Source organism: Ursus maritimus, unplaced genomic scaffold (genome assembly GCF_017311325.1).
Source record: "Ursus maritimus isolate PB19 unplaced genomic scaffold, ASM1731132v1 scaffold_1, whole genome shotgun sequence".
Taxonomy (NCBI): Eukaryota; Metazoa; Chordata; class Mammalia; order Carnivora; family Ursidae; genus Ursus; species Ursus maritimus.
Window position 1 is genome coordinate 33,563,391 of NW_024423343.1, and position 22,291 is coordinate 33,585,681.

At 40.9% G+C, this 22,291-nt stretch overlaps 1 protein-coding gene across 13 annotated transcripts in view; it reads right to left on the minus strand.

Annotated features, from left to right (window-relative positions):
• CFLAR (CASP8 and FADD like apoptosis regulator) overlaps positions 1–22,291 on the minus strand; it is a 41,063-nt gene that overhangs the window by 13,425 nt on the left and 5,347 nt on the right. For 7 of the 13 annotated variants that reach the window (XM_008687350.2, XM_040642028.1, XM_040641981.1 and 4 more), the window contains exons 2-6: positions 10,146–10,554; positions 7,948–8,053; positions 6,276–6,411; positions 5,330–5,415; positions 1,729–1,786 (exon numbers count right to left, since the gene is read on the minus strand). In XM_008687350.2, coding sequence (XP_008685572.1) covers positions 1,729–1,786; positions 5,330–5,415; positions 6,276–6,411; positions 7,948–8,053; positions 10,146–10,426 — 667 coding nt within the window. In that variant the 5' untranslated portion in view covers positions 10,427–10,554. Of the gene's footprint in view, positions 1–1,728; positions 1,787–3,380; positions 3,406–5,329; positions 5,416–6,275; positions 6,412–7,947; positions 8,054–10,145; positions 10,652–16,923; positions 17,057–19,488; positions 19,683–22,291 lie in introns of those variants that run through there. The other 6 variants (XM_040642011.1, XM_040641978.1, XM_040642019.1 and 3 more) reach the window with 6 other exon arrangements.

Genomic DNA, 22,291 nt, shown 5'->3' on the forward strand with positions numbered 1-22,291 from the left:
TCTGATACTTGGGATTAAAAGGAAATTTCTCTTTTTCATTTTGTATTTAAGCAATCATGGATTAACAGAATAAAAAAACCCAGAAAATAATCTATGTACTATACCTATCTTGGGTTAAGGCACTCAATAAGAGCTTAATAAATTGTAGTGATTATCATCATCATCATCCAATCAAAAGCTTTGGAAGTCCAAATTAATATGAAAGCTTTTTTCTTTACCAGCAAATAAACCAGGTCCAGGCAAAAGCAGGTCCCTAGCTCTCTGAAGGATCACTATGGGTATTGGGAGCCTCACCCATCTCACCTGTGTCATTACGTTGTGTTTGTTTTTTTTTAATTTAAATTCAATTAGCCAACATAGAGTACATCATGAGTTTCAGATGCAGAGTTCAGTAAATCGTCACTTGCACATAACACCCAGTATCATTACAATTAAGGAGAAGCCTGCCATCAGGGAGCTATGGAAAGAACACCAATTTGGTTTTCATTCCTATCCGAATCTACCAGTTCTCCTGTTTTCCTTTTAAACAGCTTTCAGAATGCTAATTTCACCACCTCACCAGTGTTTTGAGAAACACGTTGTCACTTCAGGAATAAATTCACTTCTCGGTAGCTTTTGCTGGAGAGCAAAATACTAGGTAGGGAATGACAGGCATGAACAGTACCATCTGGCGAATCTGGGCAAAATGCTTCTCAGTTTCTAGATGCAGACAGACAGCATGGAGGCTGACTCAGAAGATTTTGGCAAGGGGCCTGCCACACAAAGAAGGCTTCCTTCGGGCCACTGCTCTACTGGGAACATTCGCGATTGCCACCGCACATGGGACAAATTCCAAGCCCCTCGGGTAAGAATGAGCCCTCTTCCCCTGCCTATTGATCCCTGCCTCCTGGGGTTCTGAGGCACAATCAGCTACAATACAGCGTGAGACCAAGTCTCAGCCTTCACTTCAAGGAAGTGAAGCAAAAGAAGCACAGTTTTTAAAAAAATGACGTTATGAAATCAAGTGTTGATGTTTTAAGAAAGAGTCGTATGGGTCGAAATGACTAGTTTTTTATTGTATTTTTTCTTTCTTTTTAGGAGTAGGGGAATGTCATCTGTAGAGTATCTAGATTTATTAAATGAGGTATAAAATAGGGGTGCCTGGGTGGCTCAATCAGTTAAGCATCTGCCTTCGGCTCAGGTCATGATCCCAGGGTCATGATCCCAGGGTCATGGGATCGAGCCCCACATCGAGCCCCACACTGGGCTCCCTGCTCAGCAGGGAGTCGTCTTCTCCCTCTGCCTGGCACTCCCCCTGCTGTGTGCTCTCTCTCTCTCTGAAAATTAAATAAATGAAATCTTTTTTAAAAGTGAGCTATAAAACAATATCCTAGTGACCTTTCTTCTTCCTGCTGCCAGATATCTGGTTTAGCATGGTTCGTTATCATGGCTAGATTAATGTTTAACATAGCCTGGCTAGAGTTCCACTTCAGGAATAAATAGCACATCTCTTACAAATATAGCCAAGGTGATGAAGCTGATGGAGGAGGTATTTACATTCAAATAAGCTAATTCAATAAACAATTAGAAATGCCAATGGCTACATTTTAAGAATGTAACTGCTATTTATTTTGAAAGCTTAATCAGAATATGTAGATAAAGAAAATGGCCAACTCCAAACACGCAACAATTTGTACTCGAGTTATCAAGCATTTATAAAGAACGAATATAAAGAAAAATTGGCCTTACTTTGCAGGTCAAGTTGTCCCACATTGAGTCTGTGTTCTTTACTTCTCCCATTCTGGAGCTTCAAATATAAAGAATAAGTCACATACCCTGTTAGTTTTTTTTCAGAGGCACTTTATGTCACACCTCTTTAAATATCTCAATAGAATTCTTACCCAGGAAAAAAATAAAAGTATCACATTCACAGTTAAATAATCTAAAGAAGAATAGCCAGAGCAGCGAACCGCATAAATCCCATATTCTACAGCCAAAGCACAAGGCAACTTTTCTTTTTAAAAAGCGAAAATACAATGAACATGCAATATGCTAAATTAGCTTATTAGAATGTTTTAAAACAGCTCAATAAAGTCAGATGTCACGGCATTGTCGAGTTGCTATAATTGCTCCAAGTCAGAACAAGCTGTTGGAACATCAGGTTGACCTTCTACCTGGTCCTTTAACACAGAGGCAATGTACGTACGATGATTAAGAATGAGAGTTCTAAAGTGTTGGCGAGGACGTAGAGAAAAAGGAACCCTTAGGCACTACTGGTGGGAATGGAAATTTGTTCGGCCACTGTGGAAAGCAGTATGGAGGAGGTTCCTCAAAAAGTTAAAAATAGAAATACTATTTAATCTAGTAATTCCGCTCCTGGGTATTTCTCCAAAGAATACAAAACACTAATTCAAAAAGATATATGTACCCCATGTTTATTGTAGCATTATTTACAAAAGCCAAGATACAGAAGCAACCTAAGTGTCTGTCAGTAAAGAAGAGATATGGATGATATACGTATATATACATAATATATCGTAAATAGGAGTATTACATATACGGAATATTCTATATATAATGGAATATTACACAGCCACAAAAAAGGATGATACTGTGCCATTTGTGACAACATGGATGGACCTAGAAAGTATTATGCTAAGTGAAATAAGTCTGAGAAAGACAAATACCACTCATATGTGGCATCTTGAAAAAATGAATAAACAAACAAAAAGCAGAATCAGACTATTAAATACACAGAACAAACTGATGGTTGCCCGAGGGGAGGGGGATGGGAGGTCAGCAAAATGCGTGAAGGCTTCCAATTCTGAAGGCTTCCAAGTCACAGGAATAAAAGGCACAGCATAAGGACTATCATCAATGACATTAGCTTGTACGGGGACAGATGGTTGTAGCTATACTGTGGTAAACGTAGCATCATGTATAAGCTTGTCCAATTACTATGTTGTATACCTGCAACTACGGTATCATTTTTGTGGCAACAATACTCAAAAACAAAGACAGTGGGGAGTTCTCGCCCAGACAAACCTGGCTATGAATCCTGATTCTGCCACTAACTGTGTAAGCTTGAGCAAGTTATTTAACCTCCATGTTTGTTTATCTTCAAAATGAGGATAATAATAGTAGCCATCCTATAAATTTTTTGTGAAGATTAAATGTACACAAAGCACTTTCTGATGTGCTAGCATATTACTGTTTTTCTATTATTGTGTTTCTACAGTGCCTAGCTGCACATAAGCCACGTGTGGGGTTGGTTCTCAAAAATCAGCTACCAAAATAAATAAATAAATAAATAAATAAATAAATAAATAAATAAATAATAAATAGCTACCAATTCTGTGGGCTAGAATGAAATTAATCAGAAAATGAAAGATTGAACCGACCCTTGCTCTTCTCAGATGACAGGTCCTTTGTAAGGCACATATACCACATACTGCAAACCATCTGATAGGTTCAGCTTTCAAATGACAGTTCTCCTCTGAAGCTATCCTAGCCAAAAGAGAGAAGTACACTATTCATTAAGCTGTGTCTGCAGCTAAGTCTGTGTGTCTAAAGAAAAACATGTAAGTTGCTTTTATCACTAATCATACGTGACTTAGCCAGAGGCTGATAATACTATATAGAATTTGGAACCCTACATGGATGTGCAATCACGTTTACATAGCTATTAAAGAAATATAACATCAAATCAAAGCTAGATTTAAAAAGCATTGTATTGCAGAGTGACACAACATTTTTATTCTATAATATGTTGTGTCATGTGTCATTTAATGTCACTGTAATTTTTAAAACACTTTGCACTCTTGTATGAGTTAACATCCAGGTATTTACCTCCTCGCTGAATCCATGTGCCACAGTGTCTGCTTACTAAACGAATTAACAATCAGGGTCATAGATCAATATAGCAAATTAAAGGAGAAATTTAAATACAGAGCATGTGGATTCCCAATAGGCTACACAGTGAATATAATTACTTTCATCAACAAAATAGAAAGATGATAGTAAAAATATGGCAAGCTTTTAACCAATAGTGACAGTATAATTTATATTAGATATACAGTAGTAGAAAAAGCTCAGAAAATCTGGATCTGAATCCTGAATCAATTTTGTTTCATGACTTGGTATCATAGAGATTCAGAAGGACAAACGGAAGTGTATTTGATTCTTTAAAAAAAAATGACAGATACACTTAAGCTGTGGCATGACTGTGGTAGTTTATTAAATATACCATGGTATAGAGGAAGGAACATTGACGTGGCCCATAGAGCTGGGCAATCACCTAATGTACTTTAGGCCTAAATGTCCTTATTTGTTTGATGAGGGGGTTGGACAGTATAATCCTCAATACCCATTTTAGCTCTGAAATTCTATTGCTCAAGGTTATCTCGCACAGCTCACATTCTTCATGAAACTATTTCTATTACCGGGGTAGTTAATGTTTTCCTCACACGTTTATGAAAGCTTTTATAATCTAACCATGAAATTGCACTGTGACCTAAGGCCTAACTACAAATTCCACATATCTTTCTAGGCGGATGAGGATATTATACTAGGATTAACTTCTCAAGATAAAAAACTAACCAAGAACAATTATGATAATACTTTGCACCATATAATAACACAACAACCAGAAGTGACTATGTGACATTTATGGTCACGAATCACTCACTCAGTAATATAGCCCAATAACAAAAACACTTCTGCTGAAATTGTTAAAATAAGCCCAATAACAAGCAAATGCACAGAGAGGTAAATATAAGGATATTTATTTTCAATCATTGCAGTAACAAAAGATTGGAAATGATCTGTAATATACACACACAAGAAAGGGCTACGATACACGTTGTGAGACATCCAGGAAGTAGAACTATATACATCCATTAAAAACAATGACTGAATAGAGGCGGGGCCCCTATGATTCATTTGGAAACATTTCCAAGAATTCCCAGCTCAGACAAGGGGCACAGTGTTCCACCATTTGCACAAAAAGAAAAAAACAAAAGTGAAATATGGTATGTGCATAGATTATCTCTGGATGTTTACAGAAGACAAGGGTTAACAAAGCTGCCTCTGGGGAAAGGAACTGGGGTAAGAGAAAACATACTTCAAAAATTCTTTTAATACATCTTGAACTTTCTCTGTATTTTCCAAATTCTCTCAATGAACACAAGTTAGCTTTGTAATCATAAGAAGCTACACATATTTTTTTAAATGCACATTTCTATCACATTTTTTTCAGACATTAAATGAAGTACACGCTGTGAGAATATATATATTTTTATCAAAGTCCTGCAACTGTTTCTGGAATTCTGTACATTTGCTCCAGACTCACCCTTAAGTTACATGAAGGATCCTTAAGACTCAGATTTGGGAATGATGCCTGAAGTGCATTTGTATAACTTGTTCCAGCTCCTTGAGCTGTAAGCAGAAGAGAGGTATTGACTTAGGATTTAAGTTCTTGTCAAATGAATATTCAACAATCGCTCAGTTCAGTCAATCATCCATCTTTCAAAATACCCTAAACTCTATCTAACTACCTGACTAAATTCAAAATATTGGATCAGATGATTCTCCCACTGCCGTTAAGAAAGGACTAAAATGCTACACCGACCCTCGATCTTTTATCGGTCATCTGTGGGGAGGGGGGTGTAGATCCCTGGGTCTCAGCTATGCCCTCTAGGCTGTGCCTCTATGGTGGCAGTGGACTGCTAACAGAGCCCAGGCTGAGGCTGAATCTAAAAGACAATGGGGGAGGGGTGGCACGAGAAAGAAGGCCACTGTGAGTCTGGTCCCCCTTATGGAGGAAGCAAAGTTACCCTTTTCCGTGAGGAGGTTTGGTGAAACTCAGGACACACACAGGGCAGCTAGGGGATCCCAGTGACAGGATGCCACCTGGAGTTGGATGGAGGTCAGGCCCAACACTGGAGCAAGACAGCAGGGTTCGACATGCACTCGAAAGCCCTATGTGTCCACAATGCTGCCAGCCTGTGCAGAAAATGGGGGTGCAGACTATTTCCTGAAGGCCGGAATGTTAAGAACTTCTCGGCAGCGTTTTGCAGAGGGCTGAGACTCTGTGATCATGGGTATAGGGTGACGAAGTCAGCAGATGTAGGATATGAAAGATAGAAAGGGACGTGATCTCTAGCCACAGGCTAGTGGGGGCTGTCGACACTCGGTTCTGTTCCCTCCACGCATCCGACAAGTGAATCTTTACCAACCAAACCTCGGATGCATAGGGTACTTTCCTTAGGCCACAGAGAGGCCAAAATTCTACTTACCCGACTGCTTGTATTTCTGGATTTTTGTCTTCAGGTCTACTCGGTGGATGTTCTTCAGGCATTTTTCTAGTAAATCCAATTGATCCGGAGCAATCAGACTTAGTTTCTCTAATTCGATCACAAGATCTAGGAAACTCTGAGAGAGCAACCAACAAAAAACAAATGTCAGTAAGGCTGCTCTTAAGCCCTAAATGCAAATCTCAGGCTGTGTGATTTGTAACAGCAAGAAAATGTGACAAGAGGAGCCCCTTCCATGATCTTCAGTGATCCTAAACCAGACCTCTCTGTTTTATAGTCCCTCCAAGGCCAAGAGCAAATTATACTCCTGGATTTTACTGAGAAAGAGGTGGTTAAGTCTTTTGGTGGACAACCCGTCCCTAGGTTGGGGATAGACACATGGGCCATTTATGACATCAAGAAGTACCACGAGAGGGCAGGCCTAAAAATAAAATCCTCCTGAGTTCATTCTCTTCCGAAAGATATTTCCGGCTGATATTATAACGAAAAACTCTAAGGGCCTTCCTAAAAAAGGGAAGAGAGAAGATAGCTGGGGACAAGTCTCTACTAGAAAAATCCCAATGATGTAATTTTGAAGCTCCTAAAGTATTTTAGTCAATGCTGGACATTCCAACTCATTCTGACTCAGGAGGTCTGAGGGGGCAAAATTTAAAAGTTAGGGTATATTGCTGTCACTTGCCCTGGACCGAAGAGATTATGAAAGAACTGTATTTCAGAAACAGGCATTCCTTTCCCTTCTGTTTAACATTTGATTACTGAGGCTCTATAAATTTATGTTTTTACATCATCACCCTCACAACATTGATGTAAATGACCAGCAGATCAGCTGATCCGGGGACACCAGAGAAGTTCTGTTTTTTCATTTTCCTTCCCATTTAATGCATTTGATGGTGGGGTCATGCAGTCACCTTACCTGCCTAGATTTCAGAAACAAAACTACAGTGATTAAAGAACATGAGGAAATTCTCAGGCAACCCCTTACCATAGTCCTCAAAGGCAAGTCCTTCAAAAACATATTGTCATAATCTAGTGACCTGAGGTTTTCCTGGCTTGTCCTTAGGCCAGCAGTATCACATAGGGCCAGACAGAATTTAAATACTCCAGCAATCACATCCCTGAGATCTTGACTGCTACCTAGCTTCCAACACCAAATCTCTACTTTTGCCATTCCCTGAATACGTGAGTCACAAGTACCTTCCCCCAGCTCATCTCCACATGGAGCCTAATGACTTCACACTGGCCTCGAGCTAGCTGAGGGGACACAGATGCTGTGGGAGGGCAAGACGGGAGTGGACTCGTACTTCCCACCTGTTTGCACTCAGCATGAGCAGATGGGACTTCCTAACCCTCCCAGATGGTCTGCCAAACGGGGGAGAGAAACTGATGCCTAAATCAGGCCTCTGACTTTTATAGAAATAAGGATAAAATACAAGGATGAGAGATACACCCAGGGCCACCCTATTTCCTCTCAAAGGAGAGACCGATTCTCTTCCTATCAATGTTAAGAAAAGACCTTATTCTTCTCGCTTCCTACCTTCACCCCCAGCTTGGGCCTCCCTATTCAAGGGCCCACTTCTCTCTCTCAACACCCTAGAGAGTACCCCCACCTTCTGATAGGCTCTTGGGAACATGAATCAAGAAAAAGAACACTCACCTTATCCTTGGCTAACTTTTTTCGACCAATATAATCCCTCATGAGGAAAAATAATGAGGACAGATCAGATTTTTCCAGATTACCACCAATCTCTGTCATCAGCACCCTGTAAACCAGACAAGTTTTTTTTAGTAAATTCAGATACCATCCTAGTGAAAACACCAAGAGCCTATGCTTCCGCTATGCCAACAACCGGTTAAAAGGCTAGTTCAGGCCCCCATCTGATATGCACCCCCATAAAACAGAAAGCCTAGGCCACCTCAGGAAGATATCTTAAAGGAACTCAAAAAGAAAATTCACCCTGCCCGTACTTTCAATAGGAAACAGTACCTTTCTTTCCAACTAACTGCTCTAAAAACAGCTCAGAGAATAAAAACTTCCCTAAAGAATCCCCTACTCCCCCAGATGTTACGATGAAGTAGGTGAAGAACATATATGACTAAGATGGAAGACAGAAATAGAACTCGAAGTGGTCTTGTCTTCTCTGTTTTACGAACTCCCAGGGGCTGATGCTGCTGCAGACCCAGGGACCATACCTGGAGTCGCAAGCTTCTAAAGCGAAGTTACACCCGTGATATCCTGGCCCACTCTTGAACTCGAAGAGTAAAAGGCATCTAGAGCCTGGGGACTGTGACCATAGATGTCTTTGTCTAGAAAGCTCCTCCTGATTCAGTCACCTCTGCTCCAATGGGAGCCACCATCACACTGTATCTGGGCTCCCAGGACACTCCGTGGTTGGCATTATTGCCTTGACACTGTCATCACTGCTTAGAAGGCTGTTTTCTCAATGAGGTTCTCAAATTCTTGAGGACAGAACATGCTTCGTTCATTTTGCTCTAGCGCTTACCAAACACTTGGCATATGTTGACCCAAAAGAAAGGCCACTAAACAGATGCACTGATGAATCTAGAATCCCACTGCCCAGCCTCTCTGCCCACAGGCTCCGAGGAACTGTCTCTACTCACCATTGCAAAGAGACAGGAAATGGAGAGTGCCCTAACTTATTCACTGAAACCCAGTGCCTCTGAAAAAGTTTTAAGAACATTACTGACATTATATGATACTTGAAGAGGTGGCAGATGGTCGAGAGTAACTACAATAATAATAATGAACCCCTGCATTTGTAGAGGGCTCCACAGTTCTAGAAGTACTTCACATACTAAATTATTACAATTGATCTTCACCAACAAACTTCCGAAATCAGGTTTCATTATTTTTAGCTTTACAAGTAGGAAAATGAAGCCCCAACCAATGTTAGTGGCTGGCTCAGCCTATGTGGCCTGTAACTGGTTGTTCTGGGACTTAAATAGGCCTCTAGACCTCAAGTTTCAGACACTTTCCAAGGCCTATGCTGCTTCCAACTCTCTTTACTATAGTTCTTGATAATGTACATCTTCTCCAAATAATGCCTCACTGATATAACTTAAGGCTGGTGGTTTGGAGAAAAAGGAGCCATTCATTTAAGGTTACAAGGTATCATCCTTTCTCCAGAAATGCAGCCTTTCTTGTGGCTTCTGTGCTCCGCTGAACCTCCAAGAGAGTAGTATGTAAACAGGAGGAAGGAAAAACTCAAAGACGGTCTGAACTAAAGGGGACTCCAGGGACCATTCCTCTCTGAACTGAAGGGGGCCTACAGCTGGCTAATCGATGGGATGTTCATTCTGCATCCCTGGCCCACCGAGCCTCTGGGGGCAAGGACCTCATACGAACTCACAGAAAGGCAGCCCACCTCACTAACCTCCTTCGCATGGGAAAGACCAAAGGGGACTCAGGAGGGATCACAGAGCTCTGCAAAGGTCAGAAAGATCACCGTCAGACTTGTTATTTCCTTTCTCAGAATTTGCCAGTCTGACATCACAGAAAATAAGCTAGGAAAGACCACGGCAGGTCTCACATTCAGAGGATGGCAAGAATTACTAGCTCCTAGTCATTCTCATCTCTCTCATTCTATCTATCAGGCAAACAAGCACACGCTACCCAGCCCTTCCACTTTCTTTATGATCTTCTGCCCAATTACTTTTAGCAAAAATGTTCAAAGACTTCAAAGGAATGAGGTAACATCATAAGGCAGGTGAATCTATGGGTAAAGAAGGTAACATCACTGCTTTTCCTTACTGGCCTCATTTCTATTGTTCATAAGCCTAGACCACCTCACTCCCTCCCACCAGGTCCAGCCTTGGGAATTGCTCATGAATTACCTATAGTCTGAAATAAGGCAAGGGTGCCTGAGCAGGTGGGTCTCCACGGCTTTTCTGTCCATCTTGAAGATGCGCTTGAGCAGGTCAAACCGCCTCACCCTGTAGAGCAGCTCCGCCAAGCCCATGGCCGACAGCATTCCTCTCTCGCTTAAAATATCCAAAAGGTCCCTGACGTTAAGCGGAGCAACATCTGCAGCAATGTCCCGGCACAAAAAAAGAAGCATTTTCTTCTCGTCTTCATCAAGGGCCTCTTCAACCTGATGGATGACCTCAGTAGACATCCTGCACAGTGTCGTTCCAAAACACTGCAGTAATAAAACGCCGCTCTAGTCAACAGAAGGCCGTGAAGTTGCTGACTTCATTTCTGATGGTTTTCTTCATTTCTTTCCAAAACCTTTCCAATGGAGTTCTGTGGTTAAAAGGGAATTTTTTAAATCCTCTTATCAAAGTAACTGATGTCTCAGATTCAAGGTTTAGGCTCTTTCTTTCTTGCTGGTCTCTCTAGCCTAGCAGATTAAATTTACATTGTTAGGTCTATAGAAGGCAGACAAAGCAACTGATCGAAAACCCAAAACAGACAAAGAAGAAAACCTACATTTTAAAGGAAATGAAACCAGAAACAAATTATCTCCCAAAAATCCCACAGGCTTTACCAGAATTTATGAGAATGTCAAATACAGTAAGAAGAAAATCACAACGAGAGAGTTAATAACTAAAGGGCATTATGAATAAACTTGGTGGGAGGAGGAAGAAGAAAAAGCCCAATGACTAAGCTGCTAAATGGACTAGAAAAACTGGTGTCACATGGTTAACTCCCACTTTACGTGCGTGACACCAACCAGGTAGGTTTGAACAAATATGGGTCTTGACAAGAGACCTTCTGCAGGTATCAGAACTACTCCCTTTTCTCCCAGTTGTCTCCTACTCTAAAACCCCTCATAAGCGGAAATCTCTGCTGCCATCCTCCCAAAGTCCCAGGTCCTTTTCACAATGTCATCATGAATGCTCATAGGACCTGACCCGTTAGCTGAACAAAGGCCTTGTCAAGTTTTGATCACTGCTTCAGACCCTGAGCCCGTAAAAGTGCCAGAGGCCCCTTAAGTCTCAATACACTGCTTCAGGTCAGCAATTATCACAGGAGTTGCTGATGGTATCGGTGGAAGGAAGGAAGCAGAACAGAAAATCTGGGGAAAGTTCTTGGTCCCAGGGCTGGACTTGAGTGGGAGCAATGGGAGGTAATGCCATAGGTGTAGTCCTAACTGCTTCCATTGAAACTCAACCTATTCTTCAAAATTTAAGATGCAAATGGCAGCCCCTGTCTATTCTATTCTAAAGTTTCATAGCAAAAAATAAATAAAGTTGCATATTTTATGCAACTATATTTTATGTTAAATAAACTCTTGCATTCTGAGAGAGTACCCGGTCTATTTCTATTAGAGAACATTTAAGGTTAAAAGTTAATCTTAGCAAAAAAAAAAAAGGAAACAGAACCACCCTGTAAGTTACTGTTACCGTTACTTATTTGTGTACAAGGGTATTTATATATTTATTGAGCTATGTTTAATGAAAGAAACACTGAAGCTATTTTATTTATTTATGTACAATTCCAGTCCACAATAGATTTGAGGCATCTTATAATAGCAACACTAAATACAAGAAAAATTTTATATGAGACGAGAGGGAAAAATTAGTTTAAATAACCATTACGTTAGCAAGTTGAAATGGGGTGGAAGGATAAAGAAGACAAAGCAAATATGCAGGCCAGAAAGGTCTAAACAGATTTTAGCAGACTGTGAATTTGTCCAAGTTTCCTGGCAGTCAAAGCAAAAAGGGGTATAAGGGACACTAAACAGTCAAAGACAAAAAGACAAAATAGATTCTTAGAGTAAACACAATTTCCTAGAGACCCAGAGTTCCCCATCAATGAAAATATTAATAACCATTTTAGTGTCTGAAAGTAACAAAATCAAATTAATTTTAAATTTTATTTTATTTTTCAAAAATTTAAAATATTTTAAAGTAGACCATTCATTTACATCCTTCACATTGGCCTTCCCACAATAGGGCTAAGTGGGTGAGTTCTTAATAAAAATAGACATTTTACCTTATGTATACTTGCTAATCAGTATTGGTGTGTCTACGCCAATTCTGTGCCCACTCATCCAAACTTCACTTAAAGATAGCCATTATGAATAACTGGAGAAATGGAATTTACTAAATGGCTGCTCAATGAATGTAGAAAAACTGGCACTCAGACTACTTTATTTTTTTTTTTAATCTGAAAGCTAAGTAACAATTTTATGCATTTCAGGGACCCTAAACTTATACATTATTCACAGGCTAACAATACCTTAACCTTACCACTAGTTTCCATGGAAGGAAGAGAAGTACTTATTCTATTGACTAAAAGTCACAATTTTGTTAGCAGTTGTTATCAATCAACCCATAAAATATTCATATACACTAGAAGGTATAAAATAAGTAAAGAGGTGATTAAACACAGAAGAATAAATGAGATGTTATCCATGTTCACAAGACTTATCTGAAAAAGAACCAAAGAGAAATCAAATGTTCAATTCCCTATTTTTATTTTTTTGAAGATTTTATTTATTTATTTGAGAGAGAGAGAGAGTGCACAAGCAGGGGGGAGGGGCAGAGAGAGGGAGAAGAAGACTCCCTGCTGAGCAGAGAGCCCAACTTTCCACAGTGGGGCTCGATCCCAGGATGCCAGGATGCCAGGATCTTGACCTGAGCAGAAGGCAGATGCTTAACCAAATGAGCCACCCAGGTGCCCCTAATTCCCTATTTTTAAAAACAGTAGCCAATTTTTGTGATTTGTAGTCATCAATGATACAACAACGCCATCAAGAAGTTAACATTAGATAATCACTTTTTTAAATATCTGCTCAAAAAAAAATTATCTGCTCAGTTCATTCCCTCCAACCATTATACCAGGACTTTCTGCTAGTCACGCACACTCAGCAAGAGAACTGGCACGCTGTCTTCCCTCTGTACTAATGGAGGTATAGTTTGGCAGCAAAATCCAAATTACTCAGTGGTAGCATCTGGCATATTCAGAAAAAAATATCAAAAGGAAAACTACAGATCCCGTGCTGAGTCAGTCCAACCTACAGCAAAATACCAGTGTGTATGTTAGGGTGGTGTTGAGGCAGTTAATTGTAGCTAAAGGTGACAGGCACTTGAGAAAGGGAAGCATGGAAGGGAGAAGTAGGGTTAGGGTCCAAGTAATCACTACTTTGTTGGGGTTTCTTTTAATCCCAAACCAAGACATTAACATAAAAATCACTCTCAAACTAGGGAAGCCTATGAGATCTTCAGAGGCAAACTCAAAACTACCCCATAAGGCTACCTTCACAACCCAGGGCATAAAAGACATCCATTCCGCTGGAGGCAAGTTCCCGCTCAAAAATTGCCATGCAAAAAAAATAAAAATCACCATGACAGTAGACAACACAACTAAAATTCACATCTGAGGAAACTGCATCTGAAATAATTTAAATAAATATGAAAACGTTCAAGAAAATAAGGAAAACTTCTGCAATACGCCAGATCAATGCTTCTGAGTCAGCGGCAGTTTTGCCCCTCAGAGGACATTTGATAGTGTCATGAGACATTTTTGGTCATCGGGCCAGGGATGCCGCTAAACATCCCTTGATGTACATCCTTCACAACAAAGAATTATCCAACTGCAAACACCAGTGGTGCCAAGATTAAGAAACGCTGCACTAGATAATCTGAAAAACTGGCTATAATAGACGCCCAAATGAATTTATAAATTTACTAGAAGTCCAATCAAAAAATTAAAAATAATTTGCCATGGACTGTGGCAAGCTGATTTTAAACCTAAGTGAAGGAGTAGAAGGCCCAAGAATAGCCAATACAAGTTTTTAAGAACAACCGGTTGGAAGAAGTTGCCTTACCAGATATCAAGATTTTATACAAATGTATTTGGCACCGGGATATATAACCAAGCAACCAAGACACAGGTGAGAACTCGGAAATCAATCCACACACAGATGACTGAGGGGGTCCTGCCAATCGATACAGAAAGGACATTAATGTCCAGAAATTGTGCTGGGACAACTGGTTATTCAATACATAAAGGGGGATATTGGAATCCTTTCCTTACATCGTTTATAAGTCAATTCCATTCGTACTAAAATCCTGGATATAAAAGTCTAAATGAAAATCTATAACCTCCAATTACAAAAAGATTTTGTAAGATAAAAAGCAGGCATCCTTTTAAAAATGAAAGAGACTAAGCACAGACAGAGAAGACAAATGCATCATATTTAATTAACAAAGAATTTGTATCCAGAATATAGAGAGCATTTCTACTGGGGCGCCTGGCTGGCTCAGTCAATAGAACATGTGGCTCTTGATCCAGGGTTGTGGGTTCCAGCCCCACATTGGGTGTAGACATTACATAAAAATAAAGTCTTGAAAGAAAGCATTTCTGCAAATCAGTAAGTATAGGACAAGCAACCCAAAGGAAAAAGAGGCAACAGGCACTTCCCAGAAGAAAAAACCCAAATAGCTACTAACCATATGAGAAGATGTTTGAGCCAGAATAGTAGTCAGAGAAATGCAAATTTAAACTACAATGAGGTATTATTTCACATCAGTTAAATGCTAGTATCTGTTACCAAATGTCAGAGAAATATAAAATCTCCAACGTTACTGGAGGAATCAAAAATTAGTACAGCTACTTTGAAGAACAATTTGGCAATATCTGATAAAGATAAAAACATACATTACTCTATGACATGAAGATTTCATTCCTAAGTAAATATCCTTAAAACCTCTCAGACAGGTATACCAAGGCACATACACAACGTTTCTAGCAGCAGTGGATATTATGGCAGAAAGAAAGAAAGAAAGAAAGAAAGAAAGAAAGAAAGAAAGAAAGAAAGGAAGGAAGGAAGGAAGGAAGGAAGGAAGGAAGGAAGGAAGAAAGAAAGAAAGAAAGAAAGAAAGAAAGAAAGAAAGAAAGAAAAGAAAAGAAAAGCAAAACCATCAACCATTCTAAAAGGCTATCAAGAAGAGACTGAATAAAATGTTATAGTCCGGGCAACCCTGTCAGGACCCCTCTCTTGAGAGCTTTTTCTGTATCTTCACTTAATAAACTTCTATCACTTTACTAAAAATAAAATAAAAATAATAAAAATAAAATAAAATGTTATAGTCCTTTAATGGAACACTATACAGCCCTGAAAATGAATGAACCAGAACTACATGAATCTCACAAAAAAAACAACAAAGCAAATATTTTTGCTGAAGCGGAAAGCAAGTTGCTAAAGCATATATACCATATGATTATTTTACATTAAAATCCTAAATGTTAAAAAAAATACCATATACTATTCAGCAATGTGTGTGTGTGTGTAGTAAAAATATGAAAACACACATAGTAACAATAAATGCTAAATTCAGAAAAGTGGTTTCCATTATAGGATGAATAGAACGTGACTAGATAAAAATGCACAGGGGGAATGACTGAATTTGTAACATTTTACTTTATAAGCTGAGAAATAGCTATACAGACATCAAAATAAATGAACCTTATACCACATTCTCTGACCACAGTACAATAAAATTAGAAAACAATAATAAACCAAAGGGGAACCCTGTAGGCTTTCTTTTTTTTTTCCTTAAGACTTTATTTATTTATTTAAGAGAGAGAGAGAGAGAGAGAGAGTGAGAGGACACAAGCGGGGAGGGGCAGAGGGAGAGAGAGAAGCAGACTCCCCATTGAGCAGGAAGCCGGACATGGGGCTTGATCCCGGGAGTCCAGGATCATGACCTGAGCCACCGACTGAGCCACCCAGGTGCCCCACCCTATAGGTTTTCAAACTAAGAAATTACTTTGTCTTTCACACCCAGCCTTTATCCGTTCAGTTAACATGTACTGTATAAAGAAAATACAAGTGTGTGGGAGAAGAGGAGGAGAGGCAGAGCACGCCCCACGGAAACCATCTCACAGCATTCAAAATACTTTTAGAGCTTCCTTGGTGTATATATAGACAAATATTAGAACAAGAAAGCCTAGAGGCACCCCCAAAGTTATCCTCCAAAAGAACATATCAGATTTTATTTAACATGCTACAAAAACGGGGGAGAAGGGGTTAGGAGGGGGTGGCATGTAGAATGAGTTCTTTAGAAGTTCTGAGAAAGGATGGTGCACGGCACTTCCCAGCACCCCCTCCCCGGGTTGCCTAGCTCCACACTCCACTCACCTCCTCAGAAGTCACTTGCTTCGCCTCCCTCTACTGAAGGACAAAGGGGTATTCCAAGCCCAACTCTTTTTCTTTCCAGTCCTCCTGGCTGATCAATATTCTGCCAGTTTTGTTTCGCTCTACTGTTTTAAGCAGTTCACCTTCCCTCGTCAGACAAAACTGGCATCTGGGTATGTTTTCTAAAATTTGTAAGAAATCCCCCTCTTCTTTCCTCCCCTCACTGGCAAATTCTAGTTTAGTAATTGTCTCCCCTTTCTTTTCCACACCCACACAAACTCTCCACTCTCTCTGCTTTAAATTGTCCCCAATCTTCACAAGCAAAGCAACTAAACCTGAGATCAGTTCTAGTTTCATTTCTCAAGTAGGAGTCATGGAACGGTTGCTACTTAACACCAAACAAAGGCGATGTCATCATTGTTAATATCCACAAGACTGTCTAATAGAAGGAGAGGTGCCAGGTTCTAGAAACAGAAAGCAGTCCAGGTATTTTCAGTAGAAATACATTTAATATGGATGCTTACAAAACTGTAGCAAGGGCTGGATGAAAGGGTTCTTGCCTGGGCTTCTGAGAAAAGCTCCTATAGCACCCTGGAAGATCTTGTCTCAGCCAGGGCAGTGGGGAATCGGGGCCGTCACTGGGAGCGCTGGGCTCACCTGCGTGGAAGTGACCCAGAGATCAGAAAGCAGTCAACCAACCCAGCTGCTTCCAACACCTCCAAATTTGGTAACTGGACACCATAACACTGCTGCCCAAATCCCTACCTCACCACCATCATGCTTGCCAACAGAGAAACTAAGAAAAGCCAGCTATTGGCCTCTACCTCACTTCTGTTTACAGATCTTACCTCAGTGCACCGAGTTGGCAGAATTTAGTTCCCATCCCAGCTGTAAAGGAGTCTTGGAAATGAAGTTTGTAACTTTCCAACCTCTAGACAGAGATGAGAATGGGTCCTGACCACCAGCTGACATTAGCTGCCACAGAAGGATCATCTAGGAGGACACCCACATCTTTGTGGTTCAATCCTGTGCAAGGACCCCAGTGCCCGTCTCATCGTAAGCATGTTGTCAATATTTGTTGAATGAATCAATGAATAAAAGGAGTTTCACAAGTTGCTACCACATAATGACCTCACTTCCTTTTCTCCCCAGACTAGACCTAGAGCACAGGGGAACTCTCTCTGACCAGCACCTCCGATTATCTTGCCCTTTGCCTTCTGCCCACCAGCTGCGCAACACTTTCGGTATATGACTGGTCCTGGCTTGCCAGGACTTTCCAGTCTTAGCAGTGGAAGTCCTGTCTGTGTTCTCAGGACGCTCCTCAGTCCCAGGAGTCTCAGGATGGTTGGCCAACCCAGCACCCCATCTTTGGATGGTGAGCCTCCTCCACTCATACGTTTAGAGTAGCAAGTCATGCTGAGGAGAGGGGCAAAGATCACACCAAACACTTGTGGCTTTCAAGCTGAGCTGGCCCCTTACTGCTGCTCAGCGATTGCTTTTACAGGACCTTGGTCAGCTCCTTTCCCACGTCTGCCTGACAGCTCCCAACTTCATGGCTTTCTTGTACCTTAACACCACCCACTGGTGCTATTTCTCCTCGGTTGAACTTGACATTTATCAGGAGTAAGTTCCCACGATCTTCCACCTTCCCACTGTGGGGCCAGCACCTGCTGTTCCTCACCTTGCCAGGACCATCCACTCCCCTTGTGCCCTCCTGTCTCCATGAGCCCCTACAACTACTCTTTCATCAACCTCTCTCTACCTCCAGCTTATAAACATGTTCAAGTCTCTCCTCTTAAAAAAAGAAATAAAATGAAAATACCCTTAAGCCTGAGATCCCGAGGCCAACCACCCTTTCACTTTATTTCCCTTCATGTAAAGCTGGAACCTTATAAAGGAAGAGTCTGCACTCAGTGCCTCAACTCCTACAACTTCAATTCACTCAATATGCTGCTACCTGCATCCTCCCTCTCACAGTACCCTTTACAAAATGACACTCCCTACGGAGCTATACTGGAACTGAGGCCAAAGAAAAATCTGTAAACTGATGCTGTGTCTATTTTAAATTTTGATATTTTGTTCATTGTGAATTTTTTGCATGAATGTCAATTTTTTCAAAATATTGTGCTAAAATATTATTTATCTTAATTATTGAGTTGAACACCCCCCCTTAAATGTTGTGCCTGAGGTGAGTGCCTCACTCTGCTCACCCTAGTGTGCCAGTCCTGCCGACATTGCTCTTATAGGGGACTTGGTGACCTTGTGGTTACATCCAAGGTCAGTTGGAAGTTCTCTTTTACCTGGGCAGTCTATCCCATCTGATGCTGCTGATTAATCCCTACTGGAAACTCCTTTGGCTCACCTCACACCACTATATTCACGCAGTCTTCCCCTAACCTTCTCTGACTCCTCAGCACCCTCCTTCTGCACCTGTTCCTTAAATGAGGGTGTACCCTAGCATCTATCTCTTACCCAGACTTTTCTCCTGGCCTTTCTGTTTTTCCTGCCTATGGTCTCAACCCCTCCAAATCAATCTCCTATCAGAATGAACTTTCTGAAATTCATGCTTGAACTAAGTTATTTTCTTAATTCAAACCTTCCAATGACTCCTCATCTCCCATTGCAGGTTCCAATTTTCTTTGCATTCAAGGACTCTTGTGGTCCAGCACCTGCCCTCATCTCTCATTAACAGACACTTTGCACATCTGGCTTCAACCTAATCTCAACACAGAGTTCTTTCCCATGCCTCTATGCCTTTGCCTGCACTACCTTTTCCCACTTACCTGTCCAGCAAAACCCTTCTCAGCTTTTAGGGCCAGCTGAAGCATCTCCTACTGTGTAAAGCTTTCCTGGGAAGAGCGCACACAGACTTGGCCAGCAACTTCTTTGTATCATCACAGTACGATGGACATACCTCCCAGTACCTATTGGCCCCAGCAGGTAACAGTAAAATGTGGTTAACCTAAGTCAGGTTTCTCAACCTTTTTCACAGAATGTCAAATTTGCCTCCAAACCATCTGGTATCCGAAGCACATGACATTCTCTGTTATCAGTAACACAGCCACCAGCATGACTAGTTCCCATCATACCTTAATCTATCCAAAAACATACTGAATCCTCCATTCTTTGCACAACTTCTCTGCCTGAAGCGAAGTCACCGCATGAACAGGAAATCAAGCATGGCCACAGTATAAAAGCAAATGTAACTTCCCAGCAACACCACCAGACCGGACCAGTCATATACTGAAGGTGTTGCAGAGTTGGTGGTCAGGAAGCAGCATGCAAAGCCGGAACTTTCAGGTGTCTGGAAATCCCCACTGAAACATGAACATCAAGTCCCTCAGAGAGTCACCCAGAGGACTCTAAAAAGATCAAGGAGAAGGGGTTACATGATCCTGGGCAAAAGAGGATGTGGCTATCTCACGGGAGTTGTGTGAAGTCATCCTGAACCAAAGAGAAGCCATCTTCTCCTCCACACACGTACAGAATCGGTAGACGTGGGCTGTGTGTTTAACAATTCAAGCAGCTAATATAATGAACCCATCTTTCCTCTCCCACCTGAGGCATTTTAAACCTAAGAAAGTGCATGAAGGGGCATTTTGCACAACCCCCCCCCCACACACAGATATTTAAAATGAGGTTTATAAATAATAGATCTATAAATAATAGATCATCACGTGGTTCCTGATTTCTGGAATGCTGCAGATTACCCAGATGACCACATACCAAGCTTAGCCATAAATACTTCCCAACTTGAGAGGTTACTGACCATTATTATGCATCGGTAGCTAAAAATACACACAAAAACATTATTTGGCTTCACAAGCCATGCATTTCAATTATAGCAAATTGCCCACAAAAAAAATAGATAATCTTAATTATAAAATGACATAAAATTAGAAGATGTTTTTATAAAATTTTTTAATGGGGCTCAGTCCCATGACTCTCGGGGAAGCTCCCACAAATGCAAACATAACATTACCTCCAATCGCCTCTCTGTTGCATAACAGTTGCATAGAGGTTGCAGAAAATGAGAGAATGAAAGAACTACAGAGAGAGAAAGGATCTAGATGGAGAGGAGAGTATGAATCAATTAATTAGATACAAAAACATAAGCAGAATCACCAGGGTCAATAGAAGTAAATCCATTCAATGCAATGGCCCACTCCATCTTTTTTTTTAAAAGACTTTATTTATTTATTTATTTACTTGAGAGAGAGAGTGAGAGAGCACAATCAGGGGAAGTGGTAGAGAGAGAGGAAGAAGCAGACTCCCATCTGAGCAGGGAGCCTGACGCACGGCTTGATCCCGGACCCCAGGATCGTGACCTGAGACGAAAGCAGACGCTCAACCAACTGAGCCACCCAGGAGCCCCATGGCCCATTCCATCTTAACCAAAGTTAAATTTCCATGAGGAGCAAACTTCTCCTACATAGCCCCAGTACCCAAGAGTATCTCCCCAAGAAGATCTAAGAGTTCTGCCCAACTCGTAATTTAACTCATGACAAATAGATATCTCAATGTTCTCTGGACAGGGCTTTTTCTATCCCACCTCCTTGTTCAAGCATTTGCCTCCCTTTGGAAAGCCCCTCCCCTCTTCACAGTCTCTGTCTACTGAAATTCTGTCCCATCTTTCAAGGCTTCTCTTCTATAAGCTTGTCTTGATTTCTAAGTCAGGTCATTTCCTGCTGCTTCGTAACACTCTTTTTTACTCTCTTCTGACATTTATCTAATTCTAGTTGGGTATCTACCATATGTGGTAAGGTCCTTGAGGATAGGTAGGTTCTCATTCATCTTTATTATGCTGTGGTGAACCCTGGCCAGCCCTGACAAGTTCACCCTCCCAAGAACAGACTGGTCATCATTACACAGCTCCAGCAGGCCCACACATGTGTGATGCCTACTCATCCTTTCGTAATCTACAATGAAGCAAGATGGAGCTGGTGTTGGCATAGATATCATATTTGGAACCTGGTTGTTAGATCCAGGAAACAGATTGTGAAAGGAAGGTTTTGCAAATATAAGAGATAACAATACTATTGTTTAAGAGTGGCTTACAGTGTGATTGTAAGAGGCCTGATGAGCCTCCATGAAGGGCTTCCTAGGACCTGACAGGACCTCATCTTCAACAGGCAGAATACAAGTTCTCTAGTCAAACTCAGTGGACATCCCCTGGCCTTTTAACAAAAGGTCTATCTCACTCTGCCTTTAGCTAAAATTTTATCCTTTGCACTTAAAATAATTTCTAAAACTCTAAGATTAATGTGTCAAGATTTTCAATTTGACCAAACCTCTAGGCCGGTCCTCTGCATGTGGTATAATTCTCTCAGGCTGGCCTCAAAAGTGCATAAATTTAAAGAACTACTTCCTCAAATAGGATATCATCAAAATTACTAATTCCTCGTATGAGATGGTGTAAGTTTCAGACACAACTAACTGTCCATGAGCTATCACTATATTCACTCATGTGATTAAGAAACAGTCACAGGACAGTGTGAAGCATTTACTGCATTCATCAATTTACTCTGAGGCTTCAATTTCCTCCACAACAACAAAAGGCAACAGGCAAAGCTGAGTTTGAGCAAGATTCCAAATTTTAATGTTTCAGCAAAGCCTGGGTTCAGAGACCAGATCTTAGTTCCAAGTAGTGCAAGGGAGGGCTGTGACCTCAGTTCTCTGTAGGTCATCTTTACCACCATGCAACCCCAATCAGGAAAATACACAACCCTTCTCAAGGTTTTCATCAGACGAATCACAAAGGTCTCAAGAAACAACCCTATCTGTTCAAGGCATCAATTATGCCACACTAAAATAAAACATTTAGCAGACATTTCTCTGCTCTGAAGCCCATCTATACAAGACTAGCTTGAATTAAACATTCAACCTAGCAGG